This window comes from Salvia splendens, chromosome 4, assembly GCF_004379255.2.
Source record: "Salvia splendens isolate huo1 chromosome 4, SspV2, whole genome shotgun sequence".
In the NCBI taxonomy this organism is placed as follows: domain Eukaryota; kingdom Viridiplantae; phylum Streptophyta; class Magnoliopsida; order Lamiales; family Lamiaceae; genus Salvia; species Salvia splendens.
In genome coordinates this window covers 20,180,336-20,197,045 of record NC_056035.1, presented here as the reverse complement: position 1 = coordinate 20,197,045, position 16,710 = coordinate 20,180,336, and the positions used below count along the sequence as shown (strand labels likewise).

The following is a 16,710-nucleotide window of genomic DNA, read 5'->3' as shown; positions in this document are numbered from 1 at the left end:
ATGAAGAGAGCAGTTTTGAAATATAAATTTAGACATATTCATAATTCAATTAGAATAGAGACAGAGGCCCAAGTAATCAAAAGGCCCACGATCCAATCCCCTCTCCATCTCCAAAGGAGGATGCGAATTGCACAGGCCCCACTCCCCCATGCATTCGCTCATCCTCACACGTATGTATCTCCTCTTCTCTGGTTTTATTGTTTAGTGTAATACTACTCCTACTAATTATACTTGCTTCTCGCTCCACACGGATTTCATGGCGATTCTCGAATTTCGTGTAGATCTACACTAGACTATTATAGGTTTTGCTTCTTTTGTAATCAACGCTCGTCGGAAAATGGTTTACACGCTCTCCGGCGTGCGCTTTCCATCGCCGTGCAACCTCGGGACCGATGGCAGGAACTCTCGCGCCGCTGATAGGACAGCTCGCGTCTCGTTGTTTCTTAAGAATAAATCCAATTCTCGTGATTGTGGTGTGTGGATCCCCCTCTTCGTTTTGTTGATTCCCGTTGTGCTTGTTTATTTTATTGTTTTTTGGTTCTCGGTGAAAAATGTATGATTCCTTTTGTTTTCGGATCACCATCAGGCTTGGTGAACATTTTGTGCACTAGACTTAGTGCCTCTGCATTTTGATTTAACGGTGAAGTTTCTGAATCTGCAATTGATATTCTGTGGGATCATATTATTCGTACATGTTTTCATTTCGTTTTCCATCTGAAGTCCTACTGTCTAATGTGGTTTCGCATTGATTGCTCTTTTTTTGGGTGAATTTGAGTTGTATTATGAATGAAATGAAGAATAATTTGTATTTAGAGAATTCTACGAAGTTGCTTTCTACTCTTCGCTCGTAAATGGATTTGGAGTTAGTAAATCAGGTGGAAGAACAACTTTAGACAATGTAAGAGAAGAAAATTGCTGAAGAGAGGATAAAATCTGCATTAATATGTCATATTGGACTACAGTGAAGCTAATTGCTTCTTTGAGCCTTTTTGTTTTTAAGCCATGCTAATCATAAATAGGGCTGCACAATCATATTCTAGCTAAGAGCATCTACAAGGCAGAGGGTAAATGGAGAGGTAAAGAGAAATAACTACCATATTTAACTCTTCATAAAATTTCATGCTCCAATGGAAAGGATATTTGAGGAGTTATTATACCTTCTTTCATTTTGAGAAGGTATCTTTACATCTTCTTGATAGAAAAGGTAAAAAGTTAGTTATTTTGTTTGCCTTTTTAATTTACCTTCTTTCCTTGGAGTCCATTACTTTTTAAGAAGGTATAATAACCTTTTTGAGAAGGTAAATGAGAAATATACCTTCTCAATATACCTTTCCCCCTTGGAGATGCTCTAACGTATTTGCTCTTTTACAGGGAAGATTTTCACAGGGAAGTCAAGTGAGTCTGGTTCCTAATCATCTATGGCAACTAAATCAAAGAAGGTTCTTGTTCCAGGCACTGAAGATGATGAGTTCTCATCTACAACTGAGGAATTGGAGGTCCATGACACAGTTTCATATAATCCTGAGGCATGTCTACTTGAAAGCCTTACTTGAAAGTTGACATAACCCCCACAAAGACTATGAATACTTAATTCAAACCACCAGACCATGTAAATGACTAAATCGGAAGAAAGAAAATGTGTAAGAGTAGAAAACAATAACACACGGCACATATTATTCTATTTGACCTATAAAGTCCCAAGTTTGCAATTGCATTTTAGGGACTTCTTTGAGCTTCTATAAGTTATAAGATCCAATTAGGCCTAATCTTTGAACTGCCTTATAGTCTTGACTATCCATTACTATGCTCTAAAACCTTCTTAATGGATGGAACCTGTTGTGCCTATGTAATGGGTCTGCATTAAATTGTTATCTTTCTATTCATTGATATGTTTCCATGTGATTTTTGTTTCTAGATATCAGGTGATATAGAAAGTTCCGAAATAAAAAGCGGTCTAAACGTTGAAGATGAAGAAAATATAGTTGATCTCAGTTCCAGTGAAGTTATTACAGGGGAAGATCCTGCTTCTGTACGACTACCAGATGCAGATGTTGAAAGAAAAGCTGAAGGAACATCAGACTCAACATATGAAACAATAAGCAGTGAATCTATGAGGATAAGAGGGAAGATCATTCCTCCTCCTGGTACTGGTCAGAGAATATATAAAATAGATCCAATGCTGAGCAGTCACTGCCAGCATCTTGATTATAGGTAATTTTGCTGAAAGATCAGTTTGATAGAAGTATTGAGTGGTAACAAATAAAATTATCTACGGAGCTGCATGTTGTAAGTTATCTACGGAGCTGCATGTTGCAAGTTATTCAATTTGATGATTTCACCAAACATGTTGTCTTTCTAGTTATGACCAGTATAGAAAATTGCGTGCATCAATTGACAAGCATGAAGGTGGATTGGAGGTCTTTTCTCGTGGTTATGAGAAATTTGGTTTTGTTCGCAGGTTTGTGCGCTGGACATTGTTATTTGGTTCTCTTATTTCTTAATATTTGAAACGGCAGGAGTTTAGTGCACAATTGAAAGTAAGAAAGTGATAGAATAAAAAAGTAATTGAAGTATTGTTAGTGGAGAATGGGTCCCACCTCATTCGAGAAAAAAAGCTTCCTAAAATAGAAAGTGCATAATTTTAAGGGCCGGGCCAAAATGGAAATAGTTGCTATTTTTAAAGGACGGAGGTAGTATGTTGACAGCCATCCAGAGATAATTGCGGTTTAAAATATGCTTGCACATATGGAATAAGAAAATCTGAAGGTTCATTTCATGTGTTTTTCACGCCTCTATACATACTAATTGTTTCAGAAGTGTATGAATGCATGCATGGACTTGGGGTAATATTTGTACTATAGGAAGTTAAAAGGAGTTCTTCGTCCACCATTCATAATCACTCTGGAGAAGGCTTGCGTATCTATATTTCATATAGGCGTCTTCATATAACCACTTATGGTTCAGATCATTGCAATTGAATAATTTTTCCATCATGATAAGTTACCGCTTGGAGAAAATATCTTGGGAAACCATTCCACATATTTTCTTAGAAAGAAGTGCAAGGAGTATAAAATATTGAGTACTGGCAGCAATATCATAACAGAAGTTCGTTGAAAGCTGACAACTGATATTTCCTCAGAGCAGAAACTTAGTCCATAGTTTTATGGATCATGTTTGAAGTGCTGATGCTTTAATATAGAATTTTGAGAAGCTGCAGACTTTCTATTGAACCAGTGTACCAGTCACTATAATCCGGTTGTTTTTTTTATGTAAAGAAATGCAAATTTTACTTGATTTAAGAAACCCGATTGTTATGATAGTCCTATACTAACTTCCTGTAAACCTTTGTTGACAGTGAGACAGGTATTACCTACCACGAATGGGCACCTGGTGCTAAGGTTGGTGCTGTTCACTATTGTGACAAGTTGGTATATATTTCTTTCAGTTCAACCGGTCCTCTTCTTTTCTCTGCTATAATTTAATAACAAACAAGCGGACAAACAGCTAATGAAACCCCTCATAATTTGCTCGTGCTCAAGTTTCTTAGTTTACTGTCATAAGAGTTGTCGTCCATTGCTGCCTGAAGTGGCCACATATGAAACATGCTTGATTCTTTCATTTATTGCATTTTTTAAATATCTGCCAACTCTCTACTTTATCTCATTTTGTTTTATGGCTGCTATATTTTGACCATTCTTATCCTGCAGTCAGCTGCACTTATTGGAGATTTCAACAATTGGAATGCTAATACTGAGGTCATGACTTGTATAAGCTTTTCTTACCCCTTCTACTAGTTCAAAATTCTCATTAAAAGTAAAGTTGCTTTTCATTTTCTTTGATTTTTATTTCCTTTTATTAGCTATCCCTTAGCGTTGTTAGACCACTACAATATCTTGGTTGAACGTACTTTTCATCGTCAAGGCTGTTATCTCATTTACATGTTGCATGAAAATCAACTTTATGATATTTTGTCACGTGATTAGTCTGACAGAGTTATTTACAGAACGAATTTGGTGTTTGGGAGATCTTCTTACCAAACAATGCTGATGGATCCCCTGTTATTCCGCATGGTTCCCATGTGAAGGTAATATTCATTGATATGAGTTCATGATATTCTGCTAATGTATTTTCCAAATAATTCAAATTGAATGGTGTGTGATGGTCTAAATTATGAACTTCAGTTCCCTGCAGAATCTAAGCTTGCCATAGTATCTCTCACCTAGATAACAGTACTGAAATCTATTGCAATCACTAAATTGTTTTATCAGTCTCTTGTGCTTATTACTTTTTGTGATACTTATGACAAGATGATGCTATCTAATACTCAATGTAGATTCGTATGGATACTCCATCTGGTGTTAAAGATTCTATTCCAGCTTGGATCAAGTTCTCTGTACAGGCTCCTGGGGAAATTCCATACAATGGAATATATTATGATCCTCCTGAAGAGGTATTCATGATATTTTCTATGTCGTGGTTGTAATATTTATAGGCTATTAGATAGTTGATTGACCTGTACAGATGACTGGGGAACTAGAAAAATAAGGGAAGGATAAGCGAACTATTCCTAACCCAGCTATCTTGCGGACACTATCATAATCTAAATCTGAGTAGTTTGCTGTTTCCTTCCATTCTAAACTGTTTGATACGGTCAGAGAATCGAAGGTTTACAAGAGGGGAGAAAGGGAAGTGGTCTGGCCGAGCTCCAACAGCTAGAGGAATTCTCGAGAGAAGTTGTTAGCAAGAATATCTCCATTAGTTAGGCTGTTATTTCAGTTTCCTATTTTTAAGTATTTCGAATTTTGTAATTTGAATTCATAGTTATAGAGTAGTCTATAAATAGGGAGAAGCGAAGAGAGGACATCATCTCTGAAGCAGATTATATTTTGGACGACTCTGTCGTAGGGCCTGCTTGTGAGGATTATGTTTCTTTCCATTCATTTCCAGAAATAATAATCCGAGTTCCTCTTCCTTTCAATCAGTGTTTACATTTTAGCACAGCTCGTGCTAAATCAATTTCAGTGGCCTTTACTCCTAACGCTGTTTGTCATCTGTATATTGATAATAGATACAGTGATCATGCATGAACAAATTTAAGGGTTGCACTAAATGTTTCACTCTCCTGAAAAGTCAGGAAGGAATAAATCCAGCTTCATGCTATCCTTGGATTGCTACCACTTTGGAGTGATGCGTGCTACAGCCGGATCATTTTTCCGTTTTCTATTTGTTAGGGATTAGGGATGAGTTGTCATTTAATTTATGTAGTTTTAGCCTTCCTTTGTTCTCAGCTAATGATGCTCTAAATATCCTCTTTGCAGGACAAGCATGTTTTTAAACATCCCCGTCCCAAGAAACCAAAATCACTGCGAATATATGAATCTCATGTTGGAATGAGTAGTAAGGTGTGCTTCTATTCTCTCAAATGTTATAAGATGGTATCTAAGTTCAATATAGTGGCATATTTGGTGGGTTTTCTTTTCATTAGTATCTTACTGATGAAAAAAATAAGGAAAATATATGAGTATAAGACAAAATATCCTTTGAAAATGGTTTGAAATGGTTAACAAAAGTTGCATAAAAAATTACCCTAGCACTTAAAATGTAATATAAAAAAATTCCTATGCCATAGTGTTTCCTCTTCAAGTGCAACAGACAATCACTAAACTTTTGGAAGAATTACGACGGTGTTCTTATCTTTAGATTAGTAGTTCCAACTCAATAAGTTTGGACATATAACCTTTGTTGTGGACAAGTAAAAGATAAGTTGGAAGACTTTAGGTTTCCTATATTATACTGATTCATGTTCAAATGCAGCACACTCATGTTTATTATTGATGTTGGATGCAGGAGCCTGTTATTAATACATATGTAAACTTCAGAGATGAAGTTCTCCCTCGCATCAAGAAACTAGGGTATAATGCTGTTCAGATAATGGCAATTCAGGAGCATTCGTATTATGCAAGTTTTGGGTAATATGCCTGTTATGGGCAATTCAGATAATGCTGTTATGCATTTTGCTCATATAGAGCAATACAGTATTTACATAATTCGGTCAATTCTATCCTCTCTCGTCTGTGACTATTTTCTGCATTTTGGCAGTTGATAATATTTTAATCTCATTCTTGCCTCAGCTACCATGTGACGAATTTCTTTGCACCAAGCAGCCGCTTAGGGACTCCAGATGAGCTTAAGTCTTTAATAGACAGAGCTCATGAGTTAGGCTTGCTTGTTCTCATGGATATTGTGCACAGGTATATTATCTTCAAAATAAGAATAGTTAAAAGTATAACCAGGACAGCTTTCTAAATTACATATACCTGCCTAGAATCATGTTCTCCTAGGACAGTCCATGGAGATGTTAATGGAAAAGCTCATTTCAATTGGATATTACATTTCTGCTATCTATTAGTTGGTCTTACATAAATTCTAGCACTGTATCAGCACCCCAAAATTTTTCCAGGGAGATGTCATGGGTGAACGATTATCAGTTTGGATGGTGTTTTGAGAATAAAAATTTTTCTTTATTTGGGGTGTAGAGCATGTGGGGTTAAATGGGATGTGGGAAACCTGGACTGGATGTTCTGCTGCATTATTTCTCTCTGCAAGCTCTGTCTTTTCTAAATACTTACTCCCTCCGTTCCTTGTTAATAGAGGGAGTATTATCTTGGAACTTCCCAAAAATTAGAAATGTCTCAATTATCTTGGAACTTCCCAAAATAGAAAAATGACTAAATCAATATGGAACGGAGGGAGTATTAAATTTCATCTCTATATTTTGTTTGTCTCAGAATTTTGTTTTCTTTTGTTTTTCTTTGGGGTGATGTTTTTACTTTACACAGTTCATACTTCTGTTGCATCTTTTGTGACTGTTTCAATATGTTAATTAAATATCTGACCTCTCATTTGTCATTTAACTGATAATTTAATGCCTGCAGTCATTCATCAAATAATACTTTGGATGGTTTGAACATGTTTGATGGCACTGATGCCTGTTACTTTCACTCTGGATCTCGGGGTTATCATTGGATGTGAGATTCTCGTCTTTTTAACTATGGACAGTGGGAAGTATGTACTGCCTTGATATCAATGTTACAATAGAATATGTACTGTATCCTGTTTTTCTAATGTGCCCTTAATTATAGGTTTTAAGGTTTCTTCTCTCTAATGCAAGATGGTGGTTAGATGAGTATAAGTTTGATGGCTTCAGATTTGATGGGGTGACGTCAATGATGTATACCCACCATGGTTTAGAGGCATATCGTTTTGGTTAATGTATCTGTTTATTTACTGAGTAATGTAGTCGATTGTGCAATTAGTAATGCTTACCTTCTGTGACCAGTTCAATATTTGTTGCTTGAAGGGAACACAAAAGAGTTAGGACAACAACATGAAAGTTAAGTGAAGAAAAATGAGAACGGAAAGTCATTTTTGTTAACCGAACAAAAAGCTTTCGATAACTCGTTCTTTTTCTTGAATTTTCGTAAGACTTTTTAGAAACTAAATTGGGAATTGATTTCTTTCGCATTTATGATGTATTGTTTTGATGACATCTTTCACACCTGTTGCAATTCTTCCAAATGAATTAGTTTATGTACCCTACCCACCAAAGCTTTCTACTGGTAATATTCTTTCCGTTTGTAATTTTCCCAAAACTTCTGTCACTGTGAGTTATGCAAGTATTCACATGTTTATCTGTGTTTTGCTCTTTCATTTTCTGCCACCTTTAATGCAGAAAACCAGTGTCAAAAAGAAAATTAAATTAAAATTCATGTTGACAATACCTTTTGGTTCAACTGTGTTTTCTTGTTCTTTGAAATATTTCGCATTGACCATTCATGAAACAGGGTACTCTGTTTCAGAGGCTTTCTTAATCTATCATTTTTGGTCTCTGAGGTTCCCCTACTTTCTCTTCCATGCATCATTTTAGTAGGATGTTTGATTCACAAGATTCTCTGTTTTCACCAAATAACAATTGTGTTCCGCACTAAATGGAGATTCAACTACAGCATATATTTTGAACATTTTCCATTTATGCGCTTTCCTCTGTTCCACAGTTTGATGGTATAAATTACACTGATAACGTACAATTCTGTATAGATAAACCATCACAGATTATGAACTAACTTAAGGTGTAACTCAGCATGAATATAAGACTAGCCTCCCTTAATTATGTGTTGAGTTTGCCATTGCCACAATGGAATCCTGTTTCCTAAAGCATTTGAACATAATATGTTTCTTTCACATGATCACATCCCGTGCTTAATCAGTTGTATCCCGACTAATGTATTCTTTAATGAAAGGTGGCATTTACTGGGAACTACAACGAGTATTTTGGGTTTCCAACGGATGTTGATGCAGTGGTCTATTTGATGCTGGTCAATGATATGATTCATGGGCCTTTTCCTGAAGCGTTGTCGATAGGTGAAGATGTAAGTTTGTAGTTGTAATGAAGCCAAAGTGTTTCATGCCTCGTTTATCTATTCTGTTTGATTGTCTGAATCTTTATTTATGGGTTGGGTAGATGGAGAAGCTGGATATATTGAAATAAGGTCTTTACCGTTGTCTTGTACTTGGAAGATTAGTGGTAAAATATGTAAAGTGAAGATCCAACCTTCAAGAGTACTTCTTTAAAAAGTATTTTCCTGTCTTCGCTTTTCAGTTTTTTCTTAGTAATCTACATGTTTACAAACAAAAATCACTTAACTAGTTTTATACCTGCAAGCTGTAAACCTTTGCGGCTTTGCCAAAATTCTTTGTTATGCTAAAGTTGCAGAAATTGTGTTGAACTTGAGAAACCATTGATGATCTCCTTCATATACCTATGCTTTGTCAAAGCAATGATCTTCATTATTCTAAAAAGACAGTATATACTCTGAATTTGTGAAGTGCATTGTTGATGTTGATGTCTGCTCGTAGCTGTCCTTTATCATATGGAGTATTCTCTTAACAGAAATACCTTCTTCTTTTTTCTGAACTATCTCATTAGGAATTTCATTTGATTTTAGGTCAGTGGAATGCCAGCCTTTTGTATTCCGCTCAAAGATGGAGGTATTGGATTTGACTATCGTCTACACATGGCTATTGCTGATAAATGGATTGAGATGCTTAAGTATGTGTCCCTTGACACTCTGATACATATATATGTATTGACAATCAATTGATAAAGCTCTCCCCTTCCTTGAAGGCATTGTTTTTTGGTGACAAGACAATAATATTGGGTGATTTGATTCTACCAAAGTTAGCCTGTTTTACTTATTTTCTGTTTCCCTCTAGGTTTATAAAGGCAAACTACTAATTGGTAAAAAAGGCTATTTTCTACTTGAGTCAAATGCAATCTAATTTGCCACTATATAACCTCAATTTATGAACAGGACCTCTTTAAACTTTCACATTTTCTCAAATGAAAAATTGACATTTAACTCATTGGATGATAATTTATAACATTAATTTAATATTGGGGCCACATTGTTGTCACAATCCAATGTCACTCTTTCCTTATTCTTTGGTTTCAGGAAAAGGGATGAAGATTGGAAAATGGGAGATATTATACACACATTAACAAACAGAAGGTGGATGGAAAAATGCGTCTCCTATGCAGAAAGTCATGACCAAGCTCTTGTTGGTGATAAAACTATCGCATTCTGGTTGATGGATAAGGTCAGGCATATTTGTAAAGTTGCCTGGATGTAACTGCCAATCCTATGTTTGAAAGAACTAATTATCACTACCACAAAAATTAGGAAATATATGGGAATAGAGCTTCTTTAGACTAAGGATGGTATATTTTCCATGTCTTCAGAAGCCAGGGTTCTGAAAACAAAGACCAATATAATTGACTGTATAGTTGCAACCTCTTCCATACTTCTCCGCAAGAAGTTAATAGTACAGATATCCAGCACATCTCTTTAGGATGATATTGTGTACCACTATGATATCTAAACTTGATCTTCTGTTCTGAATCCGTCTCAGGATATGTATGATTTCATGGCATTAGATAGACCATCCACACCTGTAATAGATCGTGGAATAGCCTTACACAAGATGATCAGGCTTATAACAATGGGATTAGGTGGGGAAGGATACTTAAATTTCATGGGAAATGAATTTGGACATCCTGGTAGGTGCACATGAAATGTTTGCTGCACTAAATGAATTATAAGTACACTCTCTAACTGTCCTTTTAACTCGAATCAGAGTGGATAGATTTTCCTAGAGCAGATCAATATCTTCCTAATGGCGAAGTCATCCCAGGAAATGGCTTCAGTTATGACAAATGCAGGCGTAGATTTGATCTGGTAAGTTTTAACGAATTCAATACTTTTTCATGTTGTTAGATCCTTGAGCAACTTGTGCTCTTTCAGCTTCTCCTACTGTTGGATTATGACGACCAACAACTTATACAGTTGATATTTATTTATAATAGGAATACTATAACAAGAAAATGGCCCCAAGGACCCAAAGTAACTCTTGATTCTTTGGAATCTATTTTGCCTTCTATATTTGCTGAATGTAAATAATGAAATCAGTATAATACAGTGAGATCCTATCTTGAATAATTCATTTTGCAGACATTCTTTGTGCAAATATATTTTGTAAAACACTGTCTGTGTTACATCATCTTGAGGAGTGCCCTGTGCAGCAGTTGCATCTTTATTTAATGAACATCGGTGTATATCCAGGGTGATGCAGATTATTTGAGATATCGTGGATTGCAAGAATTTGACCGAGCGATGCAACATCTTGAAGAAACATATGGCGTATGTATTTTTTGCACTGAGTTTCCTTGCATTAGTTGAACTAAGGGTGTGATTGTATTTCTGATAGCTATAGATATTATTATCTAGAATAATTGTTTATGGATTCAAGTGCATTTGGCATATATGTTGCTTGTATTGATTTGGAAAATAGACATGCAAGTTGTAATTGCTCCCTCTGATTGTTTCATCTGTTGTATTGATAATACCAAACCTGTTTTAGCTCGGAGTTGGACATGAACAAATTGTTTTTTAGAAATCAGTAGATATACTTGAGAGTTGGGAACTGGTAAGAGCTTGTAATTGTTTTCCTGAGGCCCTCAATAGATTTTTATCATTCAAGTCTCCAGTTTTGAATGCATCTGAGTTGATTTTCTTAGGTAAAATAGTTAAATAGATGTAAATGGCCAAAAATTGTTGTCTACAGTTCATGACATCAGAGCATCAATACATATCCAAGAAAGATGAAGGAGACAGAATAATTGTATTCGAGAGGGATGACTTGGTCTTCGTCTTCAATTTTCATTGGAGTAGTAGTTATTCAGATTACCGAGTAGGCTGCTTGAAGCCTGGAAAATACAAGGTACTTTGAGAAAACATTTTATTTTGTACTTTTAATTCTGTTTTGATGCAGTTGTTGTCTAGCCCTTGAAGAAGCAATATTCTTATAGTATGGGTATACATTTCAGGTTGTGTTGGACTCAGATGATTCGCTATTTGGAGGATTCAACAGAATTAGTCACGATGCAGAATATTTCACCTTTGTAAGTTGATCACCTTTGGCACTCACTTTTTTCGCACTCTTCAATTAATAGCATAGCATTTCATTTCTTTGTTCTGTGTTTGATTAACTAGTAATATCTTCAGTTTATGAGCTACTTACATATGGCTACATTAGGTTTTGTATCCTGGGACCTCTTTAAAAATGATGAGATCGTTTTAATTATCATAATAGTATATCAGCTTTTAGAATCTCTTGTAAGGAGCAGAGGAAAAGTTTGCTTCATCGGAAATTTGGGTATTAATAGTACATTTTATACTACTTCGTAATCAAATGTGGTGATAGCATTTTCCTCAAAATGATGTTAACAGGAAGGGTGGCATGATGAACGGCCCCGCTCATTCTTAACCTACGCACCTTCGAGAACAGCAGTGGTGTATTCGTTAGTAACAGATAAAGCAGAACCTGTTGATGTTGAAACTAGTATTATTGAAGTCTAGCTTTGTGAATGAGTTGGTGATTCTGGTTTATGACTCCAGCTTGCTTTTCTGTCCACTGCAACAATCCAGGGGGATCAGAACCCTCGTAGAAGCAAAAACGAAGTCGAAAAACGATGGAACACTTGGAGCTAGCCTGATATAGCTTAAATCCCCAGTGCCAAGTGGCTATATCTCAGGCTTTTCTGAGCAATAAAAAAAATCCGTAGTTACGTGTATGGAAATCTCGACTGTGCGTCTTGCTCGGCACTTGTAAAGAATTCAGATGGGAAATTCCAACTATGATGTATGTAATCTCCATGTAAATCCTTGTTCGTATTCAGAGGATATTTATTCTGGTTAAGCCCGACTCACCTAAATAATGTGAGCCTGCTGATCTAGTATTTGAATAAATATGGTTGAATAGATGGTGTTAGCTGAGAATATAATGTAGATAAAACTCAGAGCTCATTTACACAAGAAAGTGTATGACATGATGAGAGAAAGAAGGGAAAACATAACAAGTGTAGAAAGGAAAACATGTTAGGTAGAGTTTGAAAAGTTAAAGAGGTAAGAAAACTAGTGTGGGAGGCAGAGGAGGTCTGCAAGCTATGCAGAATGGTGATGGGTGATGCGGACGAGCTCAGCCAGAGGCCCATCCCAATTGATTTGAGCCGTAGAGCCCGCATCGCTCCCGAGCTTTAAAGAGATGGACAGGTTAGTAGCGGAGCGAGGGGCGTGGTCGTCAAGTGATGTAGGCCAATCGTCAATGAAATGCCGGAGCGTGGGATCTCCGGCGGCGGGTTGAGTCTCGGGCCTAGAAAATGGAAATAGTGAAACATAGATGGGAATAGTATTCAAGATGAAAATACAAAAACACTACTCCTCCTCCTACCTCCTTGGGTGGGAGAGGGTGAAAGGAGTGGGAGTTTCCACGGGCTTTCTTGAACGGTTCTTGCCGCGGTGCATGTGGCGGTGGCAGTATTTTTGGGAGGCGACGACGTCCCTCGAGCAGCGCCATTTCTTGCCGTCGGTCCGGCGGCACCTCCCCGGCTCCGGATCCATGCCTCCTTGGCCCCCCCAATACCCCACTGCCACTCATAAATGCATCAATGGGAATGTTTCAACTTGAACAAGGATAATTAGTGAATGCTACTTACAAGAAGAAGAAGGATGGTAATAATGGAGAGGAGAGGAGGCAAGGCTGTTCTTGACAAGATGCAGGAGCTCCGCCGGAACGCCTCCGCCACCCATTATGTGTCTGAATATGAGAGCCTGAAGCTCAAGCTCTTGCCACTGAGCCCAACTGAAGTAGCTCCCACCACCCCCCATTCCCATTCCCATTCCAATTCCTGTACATATTAATTATATGAACACTAATCAATAATCAATTAATCCCTGAATAAGAATCAACCATTATATACATATATATATATAGAGAGAGAGAGAGATGTAGAGGAACTGGTACTGGGAAGTTTGGTGGCAGAGGTGGAGTAGTGGTTGGATTGAGGTTGAGGTACAAACAAGGGAAGCGCAGGCGCAGGAGATGATGAGTCCAGTCTTGGTAGCTTAGTTGATGATTGATGCTCATCTTCTTCTGACTCCTCTCTCCAGTGCTTCAGATTGAAATCCATTGGGAAAGCTATTTTTGCAGTTTCAGACACAGTTTCTAGTTTTTGTTGGCTAGTAGTGAAACTGTTTTTAAGCTTAACACAAACGCTTTTCTTAAACTCTGTAAAATCTACCATTACTTTAAAATTTATTTAGAAAGAGTAAAGGCCAAAAAAGTGGGGGAAGAGAGAGAGATTGACTGACACTGAGAGGAAATAAGCCTGCTCGGCAGCTTTGGGAACATAATTTAAACAAATAAAAAAGCATTTGTAGCGGTATGGTCATCTACATAATGCTGTCATTTAACCGTCCATTAAATTACTATTTGCAGGCTCCATTATATTCTTTTTTACTCCATCCCTTAACTAAGGGACGGAACCTGCAACCCTCCGTTCCTTAAATTACTATTCATTCAATTTCATTTTTTTATTTTTTCCAACAAATTCAATTAATAAAAAACACACTTCATTAAAAATAAAATAACATTACAACATAAAATTCGTAAAAAATTAAAAAAAAAAAACATAATTAAAAATTCTAATAAAAAATTACAAAATACATAATTTAATTTCATCCACCAAAGTTTGCCCAAATGTGCTCCATTAGATCATCTTGGAGTTGGGCGTGGGCGGAAGAGTCACGTGTCCTTGCCCGAATAGACAACCGTTCTTGTATAGACGGATGCACTCCACTTTGAGGCGGAATACTGGCGGTTGAGCTTCCGGGGGCGTCGAGGTCGAACCAATTTCCCGCCTCGGGTCCTTCGTCTTGGACAATCATGTTGTGCAAGATTATGCACGTATACATGATGTCGACCATGCTCTCCATGAACCACGTACGAGCCGGGGCTTTGATAATGTTGAAGCACGCTTGGAGAACCCTGAACGCCCGCTCCACATCCTTCCGAGTAGCCTCCGGCTTCTGTGCAAAAAGCGCCTGCTTTGCGTTCATAGGCCTAGCGCACGTCTTCACGAAGGTTGGCCACTTCGGGTAGATGTCGTCGGCAAGATAGTACCCCGTTTTATAGCGCCGTTTGTTAGTAGTGAAGTTTATGGCCGACGCTTTACCATCCAAAACTTTGGCGAAGAGGTCGGATTGGTGGAGCACGTTTATGTCGTTGTTCGAGCCAGAGACCCCGAAGTACGCATGCCAGATCCATAACCGGTAATCGGCAACGGCCTCGAGTATAACGGTAGGGTGGGTGCCTTTGTGGCCGCTCGTGTACTACCCCCTCCACGCCACCAGTCAATTCTTCCATTGCCAGTGCATGCAGTCGACGCTGCCAAGCATCCCGGGGAATCCATGCACTTCTTCGTGAAGGCGGAGCAGGAACTGGCAATCTGTCGTGCTTGGGTTCCAGAGAAATTCGTTGGTGAAGGCTGCTCGGACGCCTTTGCAGAATTGGAGCAAGCACATTCTCTAAGTGATGTCTCTAATGTGGAGGTATTTGTCGAACGCATCCGTCTTTTGTCCAGTCACAAGCTGACGGATTGCTGCAATACATTTTTGCAGCGTTGTGTGGCTGGGACGGCCAACGGCGTCGAACCCTTCTTGGAAGAACTCTTCACGGGCTGCCAATGTATTTGCGATGTGGAGAAATAGCGGTCGCCGCATGCGGAAACGGTGACGGAAGTGGGTATCTCCCCACACCGGGTTATCGCAGAAGTAGTCGCGGACTAACCTTGCGGCGGCTTCCTCCCGGTTACGATGGATGTAAGTCCGGGAGCGTCTTTGGGGCGGCGCGGCTTCCTCCGCCTCCCGGCGTCGATCTTCTTCAAATGATTCTTCCAATATTGGACGCATTTGCTCATACGGATCCATGAGATCGATTAAATCTGGGGGAAGAATAAAAGACAAATGATTTGAGATGAAAATTGGAGAGGAAATGGAGATGATTTGGGAAGAATAGATGCGTAGTTGTGTGTGAAATGAGGATGAATTAGGAGTATTTATAGAGTTAAAAAATAAAATAAAAATTGAAAACGGCTATAAAAACGGTAACATTACCGTTTGCCAATTTTTTTTATTTTAATTCGAATTTTTAAAAAAAAATGATTTATTGCGTCAACGTGACGAATCTCACTCGCGGGCCGGCGAGTGGGCGTCACGCATGGAGCCGTCCCGTACCGCGTCTCGGAGAGACAGAACGAGTGACGTGCTGGGGACGGGTTGGTGACGGGCCGGGACGCTGCAACGCGTCCCGCGCTTGTCTCGTCCCTCCGTAACGTGATTCGGGCCACCCGCGTAACGCGTTGCGGGTGGCCTAAGGGTAGTAGGGTTTCGAGGGTGAAAACAGGTATACTGAATCGTACAAAAAAAAATAAACTTTTAGTACTCCATCAGATATCATACTAAGGGCCTGTTCAAGAACCTTGAAATGTGCAGATATGGGCTCATATCTTGGACTTGGTGGGTGTTCAAGTTCCATGGTGGATTCTCCTTAAGCCCGTTGTTAATTACCCTGCCCGCACTGTTCATCTGTGGTATACACTTAATCCTTTTCAGGCAAAGGGGGTACTTTATGAATTCTGGATCAAATTTCGGATCCAGAATAGTAGGTGAACTTACCAACTTGCCTTTGAAATTTTCACGGCTCTCTTTCCTTTCCATCTCATAATATCTGCATCTCATCAATTGCTCTGTCTCCCTCCAATTCAATGGATACTCTTCAATCCAATTACTCTGATTCCCCTTCTAAGCCCCAATCTGAACCCCAATCTGAAACCCTCGAAAAAACCCTAGACTCCTCCAACAACGGAGCTGCCGCCGCCGATGCTTCTATGCCCGTCCCGAAGCCTCTTTTGTCGGGGAATGGTCTCGCGAACACGCACAGCGGCACTGACAAAGATTTCTCCGGGGGCGAGGAGGAAACGACAAGCCGCAGGCGGAGGCGAGCTAGGTGGGACCCGCCCCAGAGCGAGTCCAGCTACGATGGTAACGTTGCCAACGGCGATGGAAATTCTGGAACCGGTGGAGGAAGCGGAAGTCGAGGTGGGCAGATGACGAGCCGAATGAACTCGTAGAATTGTATGTGGTGGTGATTGGTGAATTGCGTGTTTGATTTTGGGAATAATTGTTGGTTTCTGAATGATAGGACGGGATCTGGTGCGATTAAGGGTGGTGATTTGTTGGTGAACAAAGATGGAGT

General features: G+C 38.7%; 1 protein-coding gene and 1 pseudogene across 2 annotated transcripts; one reads left to right on the top strand and one right to left on the bottom strand.

Annotated features, from left to right (window-relative positions):
• Positions 1 to 178: 178 nt before the first annotated feature.
• On the top strand, positions 179 to 12,315 carry LOC121799059 (annotated as a pseudogene).
• Positions 12,316 to 12,384: 69 nt separating this feature from the next.
• On the bottom strand, positions 12,385 to 13,778 carry LOC121799058 (growth-regulating factor 3-like). 2 transcript variants are annotated; one of them, XM_042198379.1, is made up of 4 exons: positions 13,414 to 13,778; positions 13,112 to 13,303; positions 12,847 to 13,042; positions 12,385 to 12,768 (listed from the first exon to the last, which is right to left on the bottom strand). In XM_042198379.1, the coding sequence occupies exons 1-4, from the start codon at positions 13,697 to 13,699 to the stop codon at positions 12,561 to 12,563; spliced, it is 882 nt and encodes a 293-aa protein (XP_042054313.1). In that variant the 5' UTR covers positions 13,700 to 13,778; the 3' UTR covers positions 12,385 to 12,560. The 2 variants fall into 2 exon arrangements, with proteins under 2 accessions (XP_042054313.1, XP_042054314.1); XM_042198380.1 differs by having other exon boundaries at positions 13,420 to 13,778.
• Between the last annotated feature and the right edge of the window lie 2,932 nt (positions 13,779 to 16,710).